The sequence below is a fragment of the Fistularia commersonii genome, chromosome 9 (assembly GCF_037954325.1).
Source record: "Fistularia commersonii isolate RoL2024-O1a breed Wild chromosome 9, RoL_Fcom_v1.0, whole genome shotgun sequence".
NCBI classification, from domain to species: domain Eukaryota; kingdom Metazoa; phylum Chordata; class Actinopteri; order Syngnathiformes; family Fistulariidae; genus Fistularia; species Fistularia commersonii.
In genome coordinates this window covers 2,597,787-2,622,193 of record NC_141292.1, presented here as the reverse complement: position 1 = coordinate 2,622,193, position 24,407 = coordinate 2,597,787, and the positions used below count along the sequence as shown (strand labels likewise).

Genomic DNA, 24,407 nt, shown 5'->3' with positions numbered 1-24,407 from the left:
GTTTAAAAGGTTTCTATTGCCTAAACTCAACATTCTTTCCACATAAAGTACACTTATATACACCATGATGTGGGTTCCCTTGCATGGCGGCAGTGACACAACTTGACCTCAATAAAAACGTAATTTCATGGCGCACTACTTTCCTTTAGAGAATGAAGCGGAGCAACACACCGTCACTGCGCCCGGTGGGAGTCCTACGTCATCACTATGCGGCCGATTGGAGTCATACGTCATCAAGATGCGCACGATGTTTACAGAAACATCTCGATTCAAATGTTTTGTATTCACAGTCGAACGATTAAAACCTTGATGGAGAGGGGAAAACACAAACTGTCAAGACTAGGTACGGATTCATTAAAGCGTCGTATTAACATACACTTGAAAAGTCTTAGCATTGTGAGTGTGTTGTGCGAGTGAATCGAAGATAACGACAATGGAAATGTCGGTTGTGGATGAGAACCGTGTGAAGTCCGGCCTGTGTCAGAGGGCCAGTCCGGTGTGAGATGACAAGAGCCCGGGGATCGAGAACCATGGCGCAAGAGGAAGACTTGGAGACTCTCGGTGAGCAGCTGTACAATTGTATTTACCCCAAATACAACGAGGATGCTGGAAAACTCACAGGTGAGGAGACCTTCAGGGATGATGAGATGTACTTAAATGATCCCATGCTTGGGATATTATTTACCAGCAGCAGCAGCAGCAGCAAGACTTACAAGGACAAAACAGTGACAAGCTAATGGCAAAAATGTAAAAAAAAATAAAATAAAAAATATAAACTCTGAAGTTTAAAAGAATAAAGTATAACCTCTCTCTTTCTCTCTCTCTCTATATATATGTACAATGTTTTAAAATTTCTCCACATTTACCAATATACAGGAATAAATAATGAGCAAATTGGCAATGCGAAGTAGTGCAGTAACTGATTAGAGTGTGTTATTGTATAGGGTTTTGGCATAAGGTAGGAAAGATATTTCCTGTAATACACATCATTACTGAATGACGACTGACTACTTAATAGTCATAATTGATTACTAAAAATAATTGATGTGTGTGCTTTGCAAAGTTGTGTCCTCCCCCTTTATTGTTTGTTAAACCTGCAGCGACCCTTCCTGTCTGAGGTCCACAGGTATGTTGCTGGAACTCCCTGGTTCTGTTGTGAGTCAGTTGCTTGAGGATGAAGCCATGCTGACTTCGGCTGTGGAGAAAGCCCTCAGAGCTCTGCAAGCAGCAAAGGAAAACAGGTGCTGAGACATGGTCTTCATCGCACAAGCTGGTTTTATCCCCAATTCTTTTAAAGGACTGATCTGATCTATTTGGGGATTTATTTCTTTAAGGGTTCAAATCAAAGTGAGAGATCATTCCCCACTTTTCCTTCTATGGAAAAGTGAGTATCCCTTGTTAAAAAGATCTTCTGTTAAAACGTATACATTCAGCCTGTAAAAGTTCAATCCTAATACAACTTGGAGTTGACGGAGAAAAGAAATGTCCACATTTAGGCATTTTTGCAATTCAGGCAGAAATATAATACATTTAAAATACAGGTCAAAGTGGTATGTATAAGGAAATACATCATTTAACTAGTGTTTATGTTCTAGATGATGGTATTTATTTGAGTTTAAGCAATGTTTTGTGTTTTCTCTCCACCGCAGAGCAGCGATTAAGGATGAGGATGACTTATCGGTGTCATCGGACTCTTTGGGAGAGCAGCTGTTTGAGCTGGTGAATGTTTACAACACTGGCCACTCACAGAAGATTACCGGTTAGCAATGAATCCTCTGAAATTCACTTGAGGGATACATGATTTTTTTTTTTTTTTTTTTTTATATTTAGAGTCAAAATATTTAAATATAAACATGAGCTAGTCAGCATTGCCATTCTGAGTGAGCTGCCCCGGGCACAAGTCCATTTTTGTGCATGTTAAATTTGTTCAAGGCTTGTGTTTGACTTTCTTTTTCCCAACAGGAATGCTTCTGGAGCAGCACAAAGAGGCTGTCTCAAACCTCCTTTCTAATCCCAAACTACTGGAACAGCAGGTGCACCTAGCGCTGAAGACACTAAAAGAGTACGCAATATATTCATACCAAACTGCTATTGACATTTTTAAATGAAGGTATTAGAACAGAATAAAAATCAAACTTAGAAATGCCCCCACTGTGTAACACCGTGGGTTTTCCTCTCCAGGCAGCATGTGGAGGAGACAGATGTCAGTGATTCCTCGGACACTGATGACACAGATCGGCTAGGAGAGAGGCTTCTCGCTCTGGTAGAGGAATTAGATCCACGTCGTGCAAATGACATCACAGGTGAGCAGTAGATATTTCAAAATTGTTTGCACAAATAATCAGATCTGGTTGTTGTATATCCTTTCCTACCTGTCACACCTACATGTCAGAAGTAAAAATCTATGCGATTTTCATTTTAGATTGAAATGTAAAGTCTATCTCACGTGCAGCTGGATGTCTGTCCAGGCTCTGCTATGACAATTAAATATTAATCAAAAATGAAAGAATTGGGAAATAAATCTCATCAATTGAGCAATGATATGCAAATATTAACCCAACTGGCACTTTTAGTAAATTTTGCTGTCAATATTTGTATCGTGAAAATACCAGTAAACTCAGATGATGAATAATTTTCTTATCTTTGCACTCCAGTTTCTTAGTATCCCTGGAGCTTCCTTGTTAATCTTTAAATAGATCTGACTTGATGTATTTGTAGCTCAAACACACCATTGATGACTCACCCGTTGTTGTCTGTCGGTGCAGGTATGCTGCTGGAAATGGATTCAGCTGCTTGCCATCAGCTGCTCAGCGACCACAACACTCTCAGGATTGCTGTTCAAAAAGCACAAGCAGCGCTGGACACCCAAAAGTCCTTTCCAAATAAATCAATATGAAGGGTTTACATTAACAGGTTAACTTGGATGCCTCCAATCAATTCAGCCAATATAAAAGTTTCCTGATGAATCATCGGCTGCTATTCAGACACACGTGGTCATTTTGCCAAAACATTGTCAAAGAAATTAATGCGAGCGTTGGCGTCACGTTGAAAATATTGATATCTCTCCTCGCCAATCCATAGAAAGACTTCAAGGCGAGATGCTTTTTTTGAGGGAAATGGTGTGTCGGATCAAGGAGCGTTACCTGTGCTATCAACTTGTTCTGGCCAGAGAATTGGACTGTCATTGTTCTTATGATATGCAAAAAAATGACTTAAAACTCGACATCTAAGTGTCAAACTGAAATGTGGATGGGTGAATTGACCCTGGAATGTGCTGGTGTAACTCCACAGTGACAAATAGCTTCTCCAGAGAAAAAAACTGTTCGTTTGGGGTGAGGTCAGCGATTGGACTCTCAGAGCTGCGCGTCACGCCACGCAGGGGTCGACGGCAGCCAACACCCTCTGCTGCTCATTGTGGGGGAATTCTAGAGAGTTTCTGAATCATAACGGCAGTAATGGAGGGTGTCCAAAAAAAAAGCATTATTTAAGCAAGAATGAATATATTTTAGATTACAAAAAAAAGTAATTTCCTTAATGTTTGGGGATTTTATTGGTATGTTTTTTTGTATCTGCTAATTTTGAAGAGCATTTTCTTCAAGTTTTTCAAAAAAGAACAAGTATCTAATGTATTTCTAAAATTAATAATTGTCATTGTTTGTTACACTGTTCATTATGTAGCATGATACAGTAAATTATTTTTCTTTACAAATCTTACTCAAACTTTTACATGTACATCTGTCTACGGCCACTGATCTTGAAAGTAATCTGCCAGTGCAGGCAACATAAAGGTTGACACCACTGGTCAATGCTTCCAAATATTAGTAAATCAGTGATGTGCGGTCAGGGGAAAAAATCAAAAAATCAAAACAACAATAACTTAAGATAAATGTTAAACTTTTTCCATGGATTGGATTCGTAGTTTTATTTTCTGTATGATTCCAATCTGTTTTTTAAATGTTCTCCAGTACAAATTGCTGAATTTGTAAATTTTCTGATAAAATACAAGCTGAAATGCTGAAGCCGGGCTCACCTCTGCACACACAGTCCCTTACAAACTGGGCTGCGTGGTGTGTGTGTGTGTTTGTTTCTTTTTCTCAGCATGTTGCCTATAGAATGTTTGTAGAAAGATTTACTATATTATTATGTACACCAAGACCTTCTACAAGCTGTGTAATGTCTTTAGCATAAGTGTGTGACAGTTGTCGGTGATTGAAAAAAACACCATTGAGAAAAGTCATGAGGTGAGGCAGACAATACAGTGCCTCACCTGTAGGGGGCGTATGCAGGTTGGCAGGTGCAGGTGAATTCTGTTCCTCAAAAAGCAATGGATAACATAAATACGATAAAAGAAAACAAGGCCTTTTACAACAAAGTAGCTTTTGGAGCTTGGAGAAGTATATGCGCGTGGACTTCATATAGAAATAAAGAAAAGACCACAAATTGTTTTCAGTTTTATAAAGAAATTAAAAAAAAATCTTTCAATTCCTTACAACTGTAAATATCGTTCCAAAGGAAGCCAGTGCCTCACCGGCCATGAGCCTCACAGCATGCCACTGCAGTAAACTAATTATATGTTGTGATTAGAATATCTGGAGTATCTCCAACTCCCACCTACTCTAAATTTTTTTTATTTTTTTTTTAAACTTCACATCAGCATTCATCCTATGACAGTATTCAGCCATTTATGTTTCCAAAAGAATGTCATTACCATTCATTCGGCCATAGAATTTGTAGCTCTAACAACTGTTTTACCTCAACTACGTCTTCAAATACTTTTCGTCAGCCCAGAGTGACGATAATCTTGTTCTCACACACACAGTTTGGGTGGCTGAGGGAAGCTTGTCAGCGACAGCTGGCCAAGAAACAAGTTTCACAGATGCTGTCAAAAAGTTGTGCTCGAGTGATTGTACTGAAATATTCATTTTATTATTTTAAGTCTGCTATGAATGAAACAATAGACATGTCTTTTAAAGTGCTACAGAGCGCAAAAATACATGTATTAACATTTGTTTTTTGCCTGTTGTATTTGACTTGTACGTCACATAAGGGATTTTAAAACACTTGGAGAAAAATGCATTTGAGAAACAAAAAAGGGACGTCAAATCCTACTTATGGCTACAAAGTCGTCGAATCGAACATTTTGGAAGTGTGAAAACTTGGGATGACAAAGGACTGATTCAAAAAAAAAAAAAATCAAGTCAGAATCAGAATGACAAGTACATCAAATACAGTTTGATTTCATTTCACAATTAGGATAGAGATTTATTTGTAGCGTAAGCGGCCAATAAAATCAGTCAGATTATGAATTCATGACATTAATGAATCATAATTGCATTTCAAACCTAATCAGAAAAAAAAGCCTGTCGCTCTCCTTGCACACACACGCACACGCACACACACACACACACACACACACACACACACACACACACGCCTAAAGCTCATAAATACAATCAATCTGATATACAAACATTTGGATAGATTTATTCTTTAGTGATGTTTAATGATAATCCCGTTAGTCAGAAAGACACCCCTTATTTGGTGATATTGTGTAATATCCTAGAAGAATTTGACTAACCCCTTCAATGTTAAGAGTTGCTGATGGGCAGGACATGGAAATAAATATCTGCAAACAGGCAGCATCCTAACACCGCAGACTCTCCGACTCAGGTTGTGAAGCCAAGGATCAAACCTCCAACATCATTCGTTACTGGCGGGCGTCTGACGAAAAGCAAACAGCAGACGAAAAACACTATTGACAAGTCATTCTCACACAAGAAATGCTATCCGCAGTTTACAGCAAAACACTGAGGAACTGCAAATGCACACAAAAGTCCACATTGTGAAATTAAAAAGGTACTATTCTATCCATCGCACATACAATCAGTCAAATGTGGACAGCTGGACATAAAACTAAAACAGGAATTGGGATTTAACCGTTAGGTGTTGCGTTTGAAGCAAAGACGAGCAACATGTTTATTGTACAGCTATGTCTACATGGAGACACGATGTCCTTTGACGCTCCCACGGATGAGCCTTCAGGTCTGGTGTTTAAAAGCTCAACCCCTCTGACCTTCCTCTGTTCAGACGCAGGAAACCGCGGGTCTGTTAAAAATATACCCGTGACAGCATCTGATCTAAAGCAAAGATGAGAGAAGGTTCAGCTACTTGATACTTGAAAACAAGATCGTTCTCCTCTCAGGCATGAAGGGTCCTTAAGACAGAGAGCAAGTATGTCCATGTGCCTCGTTCGCCGCCAGGTAAATCACACTATCCAATACAGCTCACGATCTCCGTGGGCCGACCTTCACTTCAACACCGGCTACTGGCGCTGCCCGCCCAAACGACCAGAACGGACCCCGCCTCCTAATGGTGCACTTGTCTGTGGGGGGGGGGGGGAAGAAAAAACGAAAACACACAAGTTACTTTTGATCTGAGGAACTTCAAATCACCTTGTTATTATCAGTTAACCAATATTTAACTGATATAAGGAGTGACTTTCAACGGAGCAAAACATTCAATTTCATAAAACTTTTCCAAAACAATATTGCTTGTTTGCTATTGCGCAAAATGTGACATTGTGCTTTCTAAGGCTCAAGACAACTATGGTGAACTTTGAACATTTCTGCAAAATAAGCTTTTCCTGATTTCAAGGTGGCAAGCAGGAGCCAACATGCACAGGAAGTAACACGGCAATCAGGTTATTTCTGCTTGTAAAAAAGGTATTAGCAATTTGTTGTGAGCTAGATTTGCTCGAGTTTCACCCTCAACCTTTCCATTATAATTTCCTCTGAAAATCTTCCTGTATTAACCAGCTCACTCATTTTCTTGCGTTTTACTTCCTGAAAAGACTTTAGTTGCATTCAGATTTTGTTATGTCTATTTCACTACATATTTACTGTAATTTCCAGACTATTGTGCGCACTTAAATATAAGCCGCAAATATAAGCGTAAATATATAGGCCGCAATTGTCTAGAAGCCGCAGGTGTCAAAGTTGTAACATGAGATATTTACACAGAAAGATGTTACTCAGAAACATTTTTTTTTGTTTCAATGAAATATATACTGGAAAATGCACAAATACGTACTGGAAATGCTTTTTTTCTGAACAGTGCCTATAACATGGCTGATAAAAATGATTAATAATAAATAATATAAGGAGAAGTTCATCCATTTTCTATCCTCTCTTTGTCCTACTCCAGCTGATCGCTATCTTGGTCTTCCTCCTGCGCACGAAAACCATTAGTCGTCTTTTTTGGTGTCAGAAACTGAACGGCCTCAGAATTTCACGGTATTTTCATGGGTCTGATATGATGAGGCTAAATGTTTTGGCGGCATGAAGTTCATTAGCCCCCCTCCCGAAAAAAAACCAAACATGAATTAGCCTTGGCCGCATCATTGTTTACGCCGCGGTGTTCAAAGCATGTGAAAAAAGTAGCGGCTTATAGTCCGGAAATTATGGTAGAACCACTTTCTTTCCCCAAAACTGAGAACACTGACACACACAAACTACACACATAAGGGGTTGAGTAAACATTTTTTTTTTACCTGTGCAAACTGTGCTGGGTTATAAAAGGGGACGGCCCCTGTGGGTGCAGGTCCCTGGGCAGGGTGGCTCTGCAAAGACAAGGAGAGTTAGAACAGTCGGTGCTGTTTCATCGATTTGTCTTTGGCGCATAAAACCATCGTCTTTGTGCTCACAAACAAAACAAAAAAACAACTTGCACTCTTGATGCCATGATAAAAATGTCACAAAACAGAGGCAAAGAGACACTGAGGGTGATATCAGCGGGAGGGGGGGGGGTCATCTGTAAAATACGGGTATGCTGAAATTTTTTCTTTCAAAAAAAAAAAAAAAAAAAAAAAAGCGCTTTTTTTTTTTTTTTTTTTACTTTCAGTTTTCTAACCATGCAAACATAACAAGGTTAGTGAAGCTGTGTGCTGTCGTGGTAAACAAAGCAGCGGTCTCCAGCATGCTTCACTCACTCTTGCGGATTCTTGCTAAAAATGTCATCTTAACGTACAGTGACGAGGGGCGAGAGTTGATACGATAAGGAAACGCTTAGCTTAGCATGCCAAATAAGGGAAGTTGTTGTACATATTTACCAGAAATATAAGATAAATGAAAAAGTGCGAAGTAGAAAGCAATGGGTGAGATTATTTTGTGCCAAACAAAAAGCAACAAGTGAGATTATTTAGTACCTAGAAATTATTTAGAGGATTTTTTAAGTGGGTCAGTAGTGACAAAAAATGTAGATGGCTGGAAAAGCAATTTAAGAAATTAAATAAATCAAAACTAATTACAAACTGCCAATTTGAGCCAAAAGTCTAACGCAAGATAATAATAGTAATAACCATAATAATAATAATAATGATAATAATAATAATAAAACAGGCCAAAAGAAATCCTATTTTAAATTGATTTTCTTGTCAAAACCCTGTAAGGTTTTGTCTAAATTCTTCTCATTGTTTTTGTTCTGTTCCCCCACTCTTTTCAACTGATCGTTTAGAAAAATCAGGAATCTACAACTGTGGATGGACCTTCTCCCAATTTGAATGGTGGATTGTTAGATGTTACAAATCCAGCCAGTTCTGGCAGTTCTAAAATAAACGCCAGAAGATACCCACTTTAAGTTTCAGACCCTGAGTAACATGAATATCCGCCCTGAAATCCGCGTAGACGACATAAGCTGTTATCAAAGAGACAGAACCAAAGTCACGGGCCGACCCGTAGATGAAATGGATTATTTTAAAATTTGAGTGTCAGACATTCAGAGTCGAGCAAGGAACGCTGGAGACATCGGGCGGGGTGAGCAGGCAGACATCGAGGCTTGGATGGGGGGGTTCGGGGGGGGCAAAGGGGTGGGTGCGGGTGACGTGCTGCTAGTGATCGGCTGCGTTAGGTGAGTGGCGGGTGGGTGGGAATGAGAGGGGAGCATGTAAGCCCCTGCTAGAGGTACCTGATTTAAATGCTGACTCACTTCGCGTGATAAAGAACTCATTGAGCTAGAACGTGAGAGCTAAAGACAGCGAGAGGGAAATAAACAGTAGAAAAATGAGACAAGGTTATGGATATAACCCTGGTTCTCTGACTGGCATTAGTGAATGTCTCACTACCAGAAGGCTCCCCGTGTGACCATTTCAAAAGCACGAGTAACATTATGACGACCTAAATGGGCCGGCATTCGTCCGGAGAGACTGGGTTCCTCATCTTAGAGGTTACCTGAGTTACAAAAGTTGTCAAACAAGCGCTTTCTCAAGCAGATGTTTTCAGGTGACCGTCCACATATTCGACTCTGTGGACAGTTAAACTCAGTACTAAAGTAAAAAAAATTGGTTTTACAAATGACATCGGAACTTAGCCGACCTGTAACATGGGAAACAGGCCCTCTCCCCTCCAGGTAAAGAAGTTATTTCTAGCCAAGCAAGGCTGGTGGAATGTTGTTAGTGCTTTTGATGAGACCACACGGAAGGTATTCCAGGGGACAAACGAGAAATGAATGCAAGATAACCCAGATTAATAATCCATCCATGCAAACAATTACTGTATCCACTAATGCAGAATTAAAATTGAATCAGTTAGGAAATTACGATTCTTGTAAAAACGGACACAGAGAAACAAGATTATAACAGCAAATGAAACAAAGGCCTTCACATTTTTAATAAAGCTGCCCTTTTGCATGATTATAACAAAGATTTTAAGTTGGCAGGCATGCGTTCTTGTAGGCTCGGACATAAACTCAGTCAGACAATTAAGCAGAGTGCACTTTGTTTGTTGAGCACCATGTATGAGAGGCAGCATGAAGATTTTCTGGAAGATAAAGTACCATCATTTCTTACCTCCCCAGAGTGAGATCCATCAGGCACCGGTTGGCCCTCTGGAGCAGGTGGTAACAATGTAGGGTTGAACATCTGAAAAAGTAAAAGGGCAATCTCAGGGGTCTTTTACAAAACCGATTCAGATTCACGGAATTAGAACCGGACACGCAAAAACCACAAACAAGGCAAGCACATGAAAAAGTTTGCCTGGGTGTTGACGTATACACAGTGGTAATGTAGGGATTTCAGCATCACAATGTCAGATGGTATAAAAGAGCTGGAATGTATGTATATATTGTGTAAAAGTAATACATTGTGTTTGAAATGATCATATTTTCAGACGTTATTTTTTATGCGGTTAAATATTTAATCACAGGTTGTACTAGATACCTGTGGAACAGAGCTGGTGTGTGGTGAATTCTGCTCCTGGGTTCCCCCTTCACTGCCCTCCAGAGGTTGTTGGTCGTCTGGGGCTAAAATCAGACAAAAAAGGGGAAAACGGGCCACATTGGTCTTCCTTTACACTGTAACTTCTTCAGAGATAAAACAACGCCTTGTTTGCCCTCTACTAACACACATGCATTTACTTATTTTGATTTCCATCTTTATGTTATCTGTGACACTTACCTGAACTAGGCACAAACAAGTTAGCAGGCATGGGCATTGGTGCCAGAGGAGCAAAGATGTCCACAGGAGCGGGAGCCAATCCACCCGGCTTAGTAGTTCTACTGGGGTTTAGCACATCCACGTATCTGCTCTTTGTGCCTGAGGAGAAAGAAAGACCTCTAAAATGTATGAATGCAGAGTTCCCATGTTTCAAGGGATGGTGTTCACCGTAGGAGATTTGAGAAAAGGTCAGTGAGCAGCAGTTAATTATATAGCTGTAATAGATTCTTCATTAAAAAAAAAAAGTAAAAGAAGCTTTAAGTTGTTTTCAGAAATAATCACATCTTTATTTTGAGAAAAAAATCCATCTGTTTCAAATACCCTTTTCAAATGGTTCTTAATTGTACCCGTTGAAAGTCAATATGTCTCTTGAAAATCACAGTGTATTTTTAACTTTAAACTGTGAGGAAAAGACTGAGGACACCTTTGGAGATTGGATGACATTATCTTACCTGCTTTCCTGGAGAACATGTTGACAGGAGGACCGCTGCTTGGTGGCGCAGCGGGCCCTGGAGGGCCAGGCATTGGACCCATCTTGGGAAATCCAGTGGGAGGAGGTGGAGGGGGCTTACTCTAGCAGAAAGAAACCACAAAATAACTTGTTGAGATAAAAACAACTTCAGATTTTAAATCTACAAAACAAAAAAAAAGTAAAAATTATTTAATGGAGATTTAACAGAGCAAAACAGACCTCCTCCTCAGGCTCATTCAAGTCAACCCATCTCTGCTTCTGTCCGTCCCACACGATCTAAAAACAAACCACCATGACAGAATTGGTCGACTGAAAGACTTCGATCAGTAAGAATATAAAACAAGAATTAAGAATCGTTGAATGTATAAAACTTACAGATTTGTTTTTGTCATCTGGTAAATGAGCCTCATTCTTCCCTTTTCCATAAAGCCAGTTGAGCCAGCCACGACCACCACTCTGTGTAAAGAAAAAAAGACGATGGTTTCAATTCTCAACCTAAGTACTGAAATACAACTCAGCTAGTAAATGTTCATCTAAACCGGGGATTGGCAATAATTTTGGCTGGTGGGACACATTTCTTATTTAATTTTTATTCTTGGGCCAACTAGGTATCATGTAAATTGAACAAAATGAAATTTGCAATTCAAGTAAAATGTTTTGGCATTTTATTTCAACTTTAAAATCATTCATGATCGTATAAGTGTACCAACATTATTTTGTATGTATTCATCCATACAAAATTAAACAAAAGGAAAAAAATAAGGAGTTTCTTCATTCAATATTGATTGAAAATACTTATTAAAATATTCAAATGGTGGGCCGGACGTGGCCCGTGGGCTGTAAAATGCCCAGGTCTGATCTAAACAGTACTAAACACTGCTGGGCAAAGATTGAAGAGAGGAAGACTGAAAGAAATGAACTATAGATGATAAATAAACCTTTTTGGGTGACTCTTTCTTAGCTTTCTTAGCTTCTTCTTTTAGGGGCTGTTCAGGAATAGAGGGAGGAGGTGGAGATGCTTGGTTGACAGCTGAGTTGCTCCGTTCTCTTCCCCCAGAATGGGTTGAAGACTCCGAAGTGGTACGAGAGCGTCGGCCCGGAATCTGGGAACCAGAGGAACTCAGTGAATATACGCTGATCAGTGACATCAGCGAGAGTATATCCAACCATAGCTCTAATCCAGCAAAAATACTTAAAAAAAGAAATGCACCATTGAAGACTGTGAAGTAGTCCTCGATCTCCTCCCGGGTCCCTGAGGTGTCAGAAAAGAAAACACGTAACGATTCCGTTATACAAATACGTTGGCAAAAAAAGCGTCAATCATGAAAAAAAAATACATCCAAAAAGCTACTTACCATCTGTGGCATGTGGTCATTAAAGTCCATGTGAGGTGTGAGGGAGCCTCTATGTGGGGATAATGGTTGAGAGACCTGCATCTCTGGAGGCATATGAGGTGGCTGCTCCATAGGTGGCATATGTCCAGGAGAAGGGGACACGTGAGGAAGCATCTGGGATGGCGGGTGGTTCATTTGTGCGGCTGGATGAAGCACCTGAGGGGGCATGTGTGACGGCATTTGACCTATTTGCGGAGGCAGGGGGCATGGCGGCTGATGAACACCTGGATACATTTCTGCTGGCTCAGGTTGAGGCTGAAAAGGAGGAGGAGCAAAACTAGGATCCGGTGGAGGGTAGCCTGGGACAGGAATCTGGCCTGGAGGTCCACTCGGGGGTACAGGGTAAAACTGGGGCATATCAGTGGAAGGTAAAGAATGAGGTTGGACCATTCCATCTTGAAGGATAGAGTTGGGAGCTGAAAGAAAGTAGAGGGGAGAAACACTGGAATCATCGATATCGATAAACACTTCATATTCAAATTCCTGTTCATCAAAAGACACACACCTGGAGGCATCAGCTGGACCCCCTGTGGTGGAGGCCCAGGCAGTAAGGAGCTCATAAGTGGATTGTCAGGGGTAGGGCTATCCAGCTCCCGTGGCATGCTGTACGGTTCAGGTGGACTGGGCTGGTCCAGGTCTGAGCTGGGACTGCTGCAGGTAAACTGTGTAGGTGTTGTTCTGTCCGTATTGTAAGTAATTGCCCCAGTCTGAAAGCAGACATGATTACAGATTTCTAATTAAATCCAGCAAGGATTTAAACTTTTCTGCATTTTGTTCACATTATCTGGTAATAATTTGACTAATTAGCACATGAAAATAAATGCCCTCAAAAAAAAAAAATGGCTAAACTTAATTAACCTATTTGACACCATGAACACATGTGAACCACACACACTGACAATGACCTGTGCTTGGGTGGAGACTATATAATAATGTATCAAACACTTCCAACATTATAAGCAATTCCTGAACAAATCTCCATCATATTCAGTCAATATTAAATATAATGTACGGCAATACTTCTTTTTTTTTTTTTTTTTTGGGCCGCTCACCTTGATCTGTCCATCCAGTTGTCTGAGGTGGATCAACCATTCAGGCTCATTGAACAGCTCCTGCTCTGGCTTCTCTTTCAATTGTGGGTCGAAAAATCGCAGCTTTTCAGACATCTGTGAAAAGAGAATCAAACAGTCGTAAGATTACTGAAGCCGCGGTGAGTCTGAGGTGAAACAAAGGCAAAGACAGGAGGAGGCGTGCGTTCCTACCTGGATGACCTGACTAATGAAAACAGGAGAGTAGTAGGACGGCTGCATGAGAACAGTCCGAGAGATAACTTCACAGTAATGGAAGGCTTGAGCACTCAGGCCTGCTTCTGCCAAACGGCATGCATAGATCAACTTGAACACCTAGTAAAATACAGATAGAGAACGGACAGTGGTCTTGATTCCACTTTGTACACTTTGTACTACTTTGCACCATTAAGGAAATGTAACACGTGCCAAGAGGCAATATGTGCATTTGTTGTTGGTTTATTTTATCAGTGAGTGGAATACCTGGAAATTGGGCAGGGAGCAGGGTTGAGATCCGAGAGATTGAGCATATTCGTAGGCCTCAGTCCTCTGGATCGCTTCATTGGATGCAAATTGGTAAAAGGACAGGCTAATGTGAAGAGACGAGGATGAAAAAGTTAATTACGTGTTAATTTCATCCTGACTATATGACAGATCCATCCCAATTAGTCTCCAGAAAGATACCACAGACTAGGGAAAAAAATGTCCACAAAGTACCCCAAATTAATGAAATCACCGTTAGGGATGTTACCTGTGGTTGGAGCCAATCAGAACCATCTTGGTGCTTTTCTTTGTGAAAACTCCCAGACCGACTTGGGCCATCAAATAGCAGAAATGTGCAGCATCAATCAACCCCTTGGAAGCTAGCAGAAAAGAACAATTTTAAAGATGTTCAGTTAGCAAAACTGCCATCTTGGTCATTTTGATAATGAAAGAGAATCGGTGTTTTCCTACCTAGAGTGTCACCCATGGTGGTAATTGTGCGAGTGTCCAGGTCAAGTTTGTGTGTAAGGTTAGAGAGCACCATGGCCAGGTGAGGGCGCCAGTCACCCCATTTCTCCTCTCCGCAGCACTATGAGAATGACAACATCAAATGAGAGGCAGGAAATAAAATGCCGTAATAGACACCTGAAAATGTCAGAAGCCCTGGAAGACAATTAGATTTTTTTTGGGGGGTTTTGTATGACTAATTTGATTATAAAGAGGGCATTGTGAGATAAAATGCCAAAGAGGTGAGAAATATTTTTCCTGCTAATAACTGTAATGCACTGCATCCTGAAAAGCGGATCAATATTCGATTTCTGCAGACTAAAATATTATTCGAGGAGGACTTTTGCGTTTGCCACAGCAAGATATGTTACAATATAGTAATTTCTTTGTTTTTGGAGCTAGAATATATGTCTGTGGTGGCTCAGTCATCTGGGTCATGGTAACGGGTATAGCTTTAAATCCTTGTCACATCTTATTGTGGTCACTGGACTTGATTGATTCTCTTGAAACCATTTCATCTCTCATCCAAGAGGCTTCTTCAGCTCTAATAGACTGTTGGGAGTTTTCAGAATGTAACTGGGATTGAGAGAGTCGGTGTAAGTGAAGATGGCTTGTGTTAACATGACATTAACACAGAAGAAGCGCGTTGAATAAGAGCAGAAACATCGTCAAGAGAAGAAAACAAGTTTAGTTGCCACGATAGCCAATGACAAGGATATTAAGCTATACAATCATCCGTCAGTGTTTGCTACAGGGGTCGGGGGAAGGGCAAAGCATAACTGTTTTCTAAGACAGAATCTTGTGTACGTGTCTATGTGTTAGGCTGTTTTTTGCTTGTAAATTCATGAAGAAAATAGGACAGCAGTGGTGCTCATACATTGCCTGGGTGATAAGATTTTAGCTGTTGGAGGCAGCAAGAATCGTCCACCCATGGACTCGTGTCAACATGCACACCATCATAGATATTTATATCTAGTTTGCAGTGTTAAAGTCACACAGCCAAAACAATACTTACAGTTGCGGATGCAGGCATCCTTCCTGACATCAGCTGATAAACAGTCTGTAGAGGGTCATTTATAGGCAAACTATTGGCAAACCTGAGTACAAAGGGGAGAGAAATCTTGTTTTGTTTTTTTCTTATATGGATCACGAATAAAAAGCAAAATCAAGTTTCAGTCATTCTACCTCGTCATGACCCTTGCATGTGTTCTGTTATCCATTTTACTGGCTAATAGCAAGGCATGACCCCACAGTCCTCCCTTCATGGCTGCTTCAAGTGCATCCTATACCATTGGCAAAATGAAAACATTTCTGTTTTTAAAAACAAAATAAATATTTGACTCAAATACAATTTCGATGGGATTTCTTACCTTCTTGCGCCCAAACAGCAGCAACTCCCTGAAGCGTTCTGTTTCCTTACCAACGTTTTCTGGCACTGTCATGAAGGTGTCGGATAAGAGGGATAGTGGTCCAGCTCCCTGCTCCTCTTCAGCTCTAGCCAATGGTTCATTGTTGAAGTCGATCAAATTGGCTTCATTTGGACTCTTGCCTGGTAGCCAGACAGAGCGATGCTCCTTCAGCAAGAGGTCAGCGATGTCTGTGCCGACGACAGTCTTCAAGACAAAAAGCGGGACAAAGTGAAAAACAAGGCCCAGCAACAACAAAAAGCCATTTGAAAATTCTAAAGTAGCTACATTCAAAGTTACAATTCCAAAGTCTTACCCCATTTTGTCGACATAACAGGACGATGAAATCCCAAAGAAGGCAGGCCGAGTCTCTGTCTAAGAGGTTGTTGTCACGCAAACACTCAAGTGCCTTGTTCTGGGAGAATTTAATAACATCCACTTTATGGGTTTCCTCTCTGATGGACAGGATGCAAGACATGAAATAAGTCAAACCATGTTAAGAAACACCTGTTTTATATCCACATTTATAAGGTTAATGTAAACCAGCAAACCTTAAATGAGAATCTGTTCCTTCATAATACAAAGGCATCCTTTGTCAAGGTTTGTTGACTCAGACCTGTTTTTTGAATAAAAACGGATACTAATACTTACTTAACAAGTGGTCCAGGGAAACCCCGTAGCTCTGCCTGATCCATAGTATCCTGCAGCATAGTCTGTAGAGAATTCATTTCAATAAGAATAAGAACAACTTTATTTATCCCGAAGGAAATTGTTGTGCCAGAGTTTCAAGTAAAACATAACAATAATAATAATAAATAATAGTAGGAAGGAGGGAGAATAAGTTTGGATTAGAAAGTTGAACAAGGTCTTAGGTTACAAGATTTCACTGATTATTACTAATAAGCTGAAATATGAATGGCTAGTTTTTACATTGTTGGAATGATCGACAAAACAGAAGGTGTAATTGCATGGAGTACTGGAGGACCTGCAGCATCTGTTGCCACTGTTATGATAAATCAATGTTTTACAATCAATGTGCAAGTTAACACCGTACCTCCAAGTTATGGATATCAACAAGAGCAGGCTGTCCTGCAGAGGGAAGATTGGGCAAAACTTGGACCAGATGACCGCCGGGTCCAAAGCGGGCACATCTGTGAGGTATAGTGAACTTCTCTGGAGTGGCAGGACGGGGGGGAGCTAGAGGGAGCATATCGGTCAGACAAAGGAGCCACTGCTGAAACCATACGACTTGAAAGAAATGTGATCATTTACGTTGCTCGGGGGCGATCCACGTGCTATCTACTGGGTAATCAGAGGGATAGAGGTACGGGGAGTAGTTCTGAGAAGCATCAGTCTGGTTGGGGTACTGTCCGTAAGAGTAGTCGACAGCCAAGGTCGAAGCTGTGGTGTCATAGCCTGCTGACACCAAGTCAGGCTGACTCCTGTAGGCTTGGCTCTGCCAGGTTGGAGGAAAGGTGAAAAAAAAAGACAAATACGGCAGTGAAGATTAATGCAGTGTTAATCAGCACTTTGCCATTGAGTGATAAAATCAATATAGAGGACGATGCAAACATTTGTAAATACTATTAGGTAGGTATTATCATGGGACCACTCATTGATCGTAGAGAAATAAAACCAGTTAATTTTAAAAAAGGTGGCCACGAGCACGCAATCAGATTTTAGAAAATACTGTAATGAATTTTTTGTCAGGTTTTTGACCTCTTATCTATAACTTCAAGGTACATAGTAAATGTATTGATGAGGACACAAACTTCCAACTGCTAGAAGAAAGTGAACAAAAAAAAGAAAGTGTGAAAATAACTTCTTTTAAATCCATTAGTAAGACAGTAGAGAAAAGGACATTTCTGTGTTAACATTATGGTTTGAAGAATCTAATAACAACAACACCAGAACCACCAGTGGGTAAAATGTAACCGCAATTGTCTTTTAAGGGTATGTAACTTATTTTGCATGAAATATTGGCAATATTTGTCAGGCATCACCCTGTACTGTTAAAAATGTAGACATAAACTTTACCCCGGTTTTAGAGAGTGAAATTTTGCAGTTTCACTCAGTTTCACTTTTGCAATTTTGCAATTTCCTTCGGGATTAATAAAGTTGTTCTTATTCTTATTCTTATTCTTATTGACTGCTAAATTACAATAGATCAAAGACAGTAGCTTTTTTGGTATGCAGGGACCTCTGACATGGAGGCTGACATTCTCAGTAACATCTGTCTACATGCAATACAACCAATTCTGAAAAGTATTAACTAAACCAGTATGCACATTTTCAAGCCAACAGTTTTCAGTTAACTGGGACTAGAGTCTCATTTGGAGTCCAAAAAGGGCACAGAGAAAACACTCTGTACAAACAGATGCTTGGCAAATATGCCAGAAAACAAATTACACCGTAAAAGTGACATTACTCTGGGATGCTTTGAAGACACCAGGAACAGACTTGTGACTGATTAGATCATTGAGAAAGCTCTTTTACTCGAGATCTAGAAAACACTTACAGGGCACCTGACCTTTTAAAATATGTCCTCATATTAGAGCTACAATAGCGTAGGTGAGCCTGAATCAGCAGGAATCACGTTGAGGAAAAATATGAATATTTACCTGTTGTGACCGTGAACTGAAACTGCTCTGTCGGCTGTGGTGGCTATGAGAACTGTGCACACTGTGTGCAGACCGCTCGCTGTGAACGCTGCGTCGGTCAAAATCATCACCGTACATTTCTCCATGTATTGGAGGTTGACGGTAATCGTCATCAAAACTGGGGTCGTATCCGGGATAGTACCTCCACTGATCATCATACCCATCTTTCCTGTGAAAAGTATAAAGTGCTTGCTTTACAGAAAGTTCTAGATTTTTTTGAAAAATATGTAGCATTAATACAGATAACAGTGTTGCATACAGAAAAGTTGTAACCGGGAACATGCCATGAAAAAGCTTTAAAATGTCAACTCTAGAGTTTATGAAAAGGATTAATGAACTTTACAAACTATGCATGAACAGCAAACGCCTCTGTTGGTGGTTATACACGCATACCTGGTCGGATACATCGGTGGATTGTAGTAGTTCTCTCTGCCCCTGTAGCTGGCATCATAATTGGACCAGTACGCCTGGTCATAGTATCCTCTGTATCGTGGGTCATACTGTCCGTAGTTGTAGCCTTGCGACACAAATATGAAGAAAGGGGGGATTAACATAAAACATGTTTAAGCAACTATTTAATTTTCTGTAAACCATATTCATTAGTCAATATTCACAACAATCCATGCCTCATACCTCCATAATCATACTGCTTGGCATAATCTGCATAATATTTATTATAGGCACTTCGGTTTGCTCCGTGGTAATTTTCAGAATAGCCTTGTCTAGAAAGGACAAAGTAAAGAAATGGAAAAATGTTGGTCTACAGAAGGAACTGCAACAATATCTGCCAGTTTATTTGGGAAACGGATTTACTGACCTGGATGAAGGCCTGTCAGAGTACTGACTTGCCCTGGAGCTAGGTCTTTCTGGCGGAGGTTCCCTGTACTGGTAGTTTGGATCACTGTAGGGTGGGTTTGGCCCTTCATATCTGCCATACCAAGAATCTCCTCTGCCTCTATATGCACCATCCTGAGATAGAAAAATACAAATGATAAATTTTGATTTGAGTGTTAATATATTTCAAAGCAGCCGTTGATCACCAGACTTTGTAAATGTGTACATTTGAGATGTTTATATTTTCCTTTTACATTTGCAATTAAATGGCAGAAAGTGGATTACTGCTTACATGGTAATATTGCTGTGCTCTCATGTCACCAGGGGGGTAATGGCCAGGAGGATATGGTGCTCTATTTTCTGGATATTCTCCATAGCCACCGTAATAGCCTCCATACACCTGCCCTGGGACCGCAGGAGGAGGTCCATAGCCCTGCTGGCTGCCTGCAGAGGAAGGTGGTCGAGGTGGTTCTGCTGGTGTTGGCTGGGAAGTCCCTTGAAGAACTGGCCCAACGGGATGTGGCGGACCAGCGACAGCAGGTGGAGGAAGAGGAACATTTGGTGCTGCAGAGCCCTGCGCTGGCACTGGATACTGGCCAGGGCAGGGTTGCGCTGCATTCACTTGTACAGCGGCTGTATCGCCACCACCAGGTCCTGGTGGTAAGACCTGAGAATCTGAAGTCCTTGGAGGATCAATTGTTGGCTGCTGGATGTTTTCGGCAGCTTGGGAGTTGGGCACTGGCGGTACCTGTGGGGGAGATGAGGGCCCTGGGGCCTGGATAAGGGCATGCCCCCCCACTGGTAGCCCCTGTTGAGCATCTTTGGTAACCTGCAGGTAAAATCCATTACTGGACTGTGGAGACTCTTGCAAAGTGGAAGGATTGCCAGGTGCTTGATTTTGTGATTGGTGCATAGAAAAATCAAGCAGTTCATAATTTGATGGCTGATTATGGTTAGAGACAGGAGGAGTCACCAGAGAATTCTGTGGGCAAGCTTGGTGAGCTAATTGGCCGTCTCCCCCCAATGATTGCCCCCTGGAAAGTGGCGGACGAGCCGGCTGAGACTGCTTGTGAGCTATCGTTTCTGATACTCCCGCCTCCGTGTTTTCGCGAGTCAGATTGAGCGGGACCTGGTTCGAGGCCCCAGGTATAAACTGTGGATTTTGACTGGTAGTTACTGAAGATGGTTGGGCGGTACTGGCACCCTGGCCCTGCGCAAGGGCTCTCACAGGCGGAGTAGTTTCTCTAAGGTTATTCTGACCGGCTGCTTGAGCAAAGGTACTGGAGGGAATCACATTATAATTGGAGACTGGCGGAGCAATCAAGATTGGCTGATGGAGCGATTCCGACACCAGGAGAGAGGCATAGCCAAGGTTGCCTTGGGAGTCCACCGGCTCTCCCTCACTCACCTTTGGAGGGTTCTCTAAGTTCTCTGAGTGTTGCTGTGGTTTGGGCTGGATTCTCTGAGGTGGCTGGAGGTCCAGCGGGCCATCTTCTGGGGGCTGGATGACATCGGCGCTTGGCTCTCGTAAAGGAGCGAGAACTGTTGGGGCAGCGGGCGCAAGAACGATGTTAGAACCCAAGGTGGTGGGATCATTTTGTGCCCAGAGAGTAGTGGCCGGGCTCTCACAAGGACGATTGGCCCCATGCGCACGCGACGAGGGTCGAGAGTGGGAATGGATCATTGGGTGGGTCAGGTGGGGAACAGCACTTCCGGCCCCTGGGGCATATATATTTTCCATATTATCTGGCGGTTGCTCCAAGTTACCCGGTGTTGAATCAGCACCCCCTTCTGCAACCATTTTAGCCCTATCGACTTCAACAGGACGCACTCCAACCCCGTGTGAGCGCACAGGCTCAAAAGAGCTGTTAGCGCTGGCTTGAAAGATACCAGTTGGTTTAGGAGGGCTAGGTGTGGGAAGCCACATCTGCTCCATTGTGGGCTGTTGGGCACCCATGTCTGCAGCTGGAGAAGTGTCAATTTGCTCAAAGTAACTTCCAGTGGCTGCAGGCACGTTCGCATCATCGGTGAGACGGGGGCTTTCCTGCTGGATAAAGGTACCTACGACACCTTGATGTCGGCGGGTGCCAGTTCCACTTCCGTGACTCATGTTACTGTAGCTGGACGAGACACTCGCGGACCGAATCGGCCTCTGGACAGAATCCGGAGTCTCCAGGTTCGGCCCAGTTTCAAATGTGTCAACTCCATAGGGTGCATGAGCGGTAGGGCTACCGTGGGTTTCACTGGGTAACACCTCTTGGTTTGGAACACATTCTAAATTCTCCACATGGTCAAACTGGGAATCAAGAGGCTTTTGGATATTTCCTTGTGACGGAAGACTTCCATCACTCACGTATGGTGCATGTGAATTATCCTGCGGCGGAGCTCCTTGATAGTCAAACGGGACATCTGTGTGGCCGGTGGGGGCCTGTGCTTGATGCTGAAAGGATTCAGGAACACCGTTTATGGCCTTATTTCTTTCCCCAGCTAGCGTTTCCTCATTTTCCACATCATCCTTGAAGAACATTGAGAGTGTACCGGAATCCTGAGAGTAAGGGGCTGCGGCAGCGGCGGTATTCGACTGAGCCTCGGCGCTGGATACATGTTGGGAACCAAGGGAGTCAGACTGGGGCAGCATATGACTTGGTGCAGTCCCTATTTGATGGTAGCCTGAGTCTGGTGGTGGTGGTTGGTTGAACCATGAGTCTTGGGAGCTCTGACTGAAGTAACTCTGGGTTTGTAAATGAGAGTTATGCTGCTGGGCTGCATTTGGATCGGGCCATTTAGAGCCAGGGGCCTTGAAAAGATTCTGGGGAGGATTAGGAGCTTGCATTCGCGAATGAGTGTGTTGCGTTGGAGGGGTAGCTGTGTTGTGAAGGGGTGATGGGGTGTTGGTTGGATACATTTGGGCATGCGGCTGTACATTAAAAGGCTGCGAGGGAGGGTCGTTAGTGGGCTGGAAATAGTTCTGAACTGAAGGAGGGCGGCTTCCATGATCAGGGACCCACGGGGCTGAGGAGGTGGTGGGAGGCACTGGCTGGAAGGACAAAGGCTGCGGAGGCGGCTGTTCGTGATATTCCTGATTGAATGGCGTCTGACTAGTTGCTGAGCCCGAAGCCACAGGTAGGGATTCTGCGGCGACAGATGGTGTCTGTTCTCTGGAGTTAAAATATCCCTGTTCAGGATGTGAGGAGGGATATCCTGTGTGATTTGGTACTGGGTAAACACCAGGTGATGCTGAGCTGTGCTGAACAGGGTTGAAGAGGGTCACGCCAGGTAGGGAGGATGGCGGGGGGCCAGAAGGGGCATTTGGAAATTCCTCCAGGGTCTCTGGTTGTGGAGGCAGACCTGAGCCTGCCTGAGAGTACATGGTGTTAGGTGGGGCTTGCATTGGTGGAGGGAGGCTGTTAGGGATTGTTGGGACACCACCCGTAGCCATGGGAACTGGGGCTCTAACAAACCCAAAAGGGTCTGTCATGGGTTGAGTAGAGGGTGGCATCGAGGCAGAAGCTGCTGCTGTATGTTTGTGAGGTCTGGTCCTCCGGAACATATTAGGTCCAGCAGGAGGTGGGCCGGAGGCTCCAGGAGGTCCAGTCCGAGGAGGGGGCTGCATTGCTGCAGTGGGAGCAGGTCTGACGACCAGGTTGCTCTCGTAGATGTCAGTCAAGAGTCTGAAGTCAGTAGCGGCTGGAAACAAAGCAGAGCGAGATTGAGACAAAAAGCTTTGTTCATGGACATTACCACACCTATATTTGTAAAGTAATTTGTGGTGGTAGTTAAACAAACGGTGCAACGTGGAAAATTTGACATGGGTCCATTGTTAACCGACAGACTACAGATACGAACTGACAGACCTTGAGCTTAGCATTTGCCCAGTCATTTGCTGTTTTCACTCCCTTTACTAAAACTTATGCAAATGCTAAACAACAAAATACTTATACATGAGTTTGAGAATATCTGAACTGCTACTGTCAGCTACTGATCAAAAATGCCTGTACTTTTGTGTCACACTTCATATGACAAGGGAGTCTTAAGTCTTCTGGGGAGTCAACGATATTAATTGAAGTTTAACTCGACAGGAACTTCCTGATAAACTGAAGATAAACTTTCACAAATTAAGACCAAACAGCACCAATGTATACCGTTTATCAGGATGAGTCGAAGAGGACCAATTTTTGAAAACACACTGTCTGTCCAAACATTGTACATACATGCAGTAGATACACAGTTGTTTGAGTCATTTGGAAATTGAGGATTGCGAACAAAGTGAAATTGAACATGTTTTTCAGCAATTAAGCAATTCCTGGAAAAAAAGATTGTTGTCTTCATTAGGTGAAGACTTGTCAATTGATTCCAGACCAGGAGGCCAAGGTTACAAATTCACTAATAACTAAGGCTATCCCGTCAGCTAACATTAGCACCGCCGGAGTGACACTTCACTGACAGCGAATAAACACAGTGCATGTCAAGTCTGTAGAGATATTTGAGAGCGGCGGGTCATCACTATGTGACAGTTGTTGGAGTCTAACCAGAAGATTAGTCCCTTTGACTTTACGGCATTGTATTACACATTGAACATTCGGAGAAACGGGTCTTAGGAACTTGACACAACAGCTAGCGGCAGCGCTAACGTTATCAGCACTAACGCCATAACCAGCTGATATCCGAAGTCGGTCGATTCTGTCCGATTTTACAACTTATAAATGCCGACCACGAACGAAAGAGCAGCCTCTTTCGTACAGTGACAAAACTGACAGAGCCTTAATGGGGTAGTTATGGGTACCTCGCTACACGTCGACCCTTTTTAACAGGTTCAGTGCCAGTACAGCTAGCGTTAGCATCGGTTCATAATTAGCATTGCTGGCTAAGTAGCTTGAGCTAACTGCAGGGATAACAGTACAGTTTCCTGCACAGACACGAATAAGCTAGGAGTACAATATCGTCAATGACGGGTGCCATCTACTCTTACCCAGTCGTGTGTAATATGTGCAGATATAAATAAATAACCTCACAAATGTGCAGGACTGGAAGTCTGACACACCGCCACCATCTTCAATGAACACATCCTACTAGGCTACGTGTACAAGCAGCGTCACGG

The 24,407-nt window shown here is 42.4% G+C and overlaps 2 protein-coding genes across 11 annotated transcripts; one reads left to right on the top strand and one right to left on the bottom strand.

The window, feature by feature from the left end:
• Positions 1 to 93: 93 nt before the first annotated feature.
• Positions 94 to 5,401, top strand: LOC147230937 (uncharacterized). 4 transcript variants are annotated; one of them, XM_086151905.1, is made up of 6 exons: positions 94 to 561; positions 1,127 to 1,241; positions 1,650 to 1,759; positions 1,963 to 2,062; positions 2,182 to 2,303; positions 2,766 to 5,401. In XM_086151905.1, exons 1-6 carry the CDS (start codon positions 504 to 506, stop codon positions 2,894 to 2,896), a joined length of 636 nt encoding a protein of 211 aa, XP_086008031.1. In that variant the 5' UTR covers positions 94 to 503; the 3' UTR covers positions 2,897 to 5,401. The 4 variants fall into 4 exon arrangements, with proteins under 4 accessions (XP_086008031.1, XP_086008029.1, XP_086008033.1 ...); XM_086151903.1 differs by having other exon boundaries at positions 94 to 621; XM_086151907.1 differs by having other exon boundaries at positions 94 to 621; positions 1,119 to 1,241.
• On the bottom strand, positions 4,905 to 24,407 carry sec16a (SEC16 homolog A, endoplasmic reticulum export factor). 7 transcript variants are annotated; one of them, XM_086151899.1, is made up of 32 exons: positions 24,279 to 24,364; positions 19,602 to 22,996; positions 19,293 to 19,444; positions 19,109 to 19,197; positions 18,869 to 18,992; positions 18,437 to 18,644; positions 17,088 to 17,271; positions 16,870 to 17,012; positions 16,467 to 16,528; positions 16,132 to 16,270; positions 15,780 to 16,022; positions 15,595 to 15,692; positions 15,425 to 15,506; positions 14,374 to 14,491; positions 14,171 to 14,282; positions 13,903 to 14,008; positions 13,615 to 13,755; positions 13,405 to 13,518; positions 12,858 to 13,059; positions 12,314 to 12,768; positions 12,169 to 12,210; positions 11,897 to 12,061; positions 11,334 to 11,414; positions 11,178 to 11,234; positions 10,939 to 11,059; positions 10,448 to 10,585; positions 10,211 to 10,293; positions 9,842 to 9,913; positions 8,962 to 9,021; positions 7,550 to 7,618; positions 6,306 to 6,382; positions 4,905 to 5,721 (listed from the first exon to the last, which is right to left on the bottom strand). In XM_086151899.1, exons 2-31 carry the CDS (start codon positions 22,920 to 22,922, stop codon positions 6,323 to 6,325), a joined length of 7,041 nt encoding a protein of 2,346 aa, XP_086008025.1. In that variant the 5' UTR covers positions 22,923 to 22,996; positions 24,279 to 24,364; the 3' UTR covers positions 4,905 to 5,721; positions 6,306 to 6,322. The 7 variants fall into 7 exon arrangements, with proteins under 7 accessions (XP_086008025.1, XP_086008028.1, XP_086008024.1 ...); XM_086151902.1 differs by having other exon boundaries at positions 4,905 to 6,382; positions 19,602 to 20,851; positions 20,939 to 22,996; XM_086151898.1 differs by having other exon boundaries at positions 4,905 to 6,382; positions 24,322 to 24,407.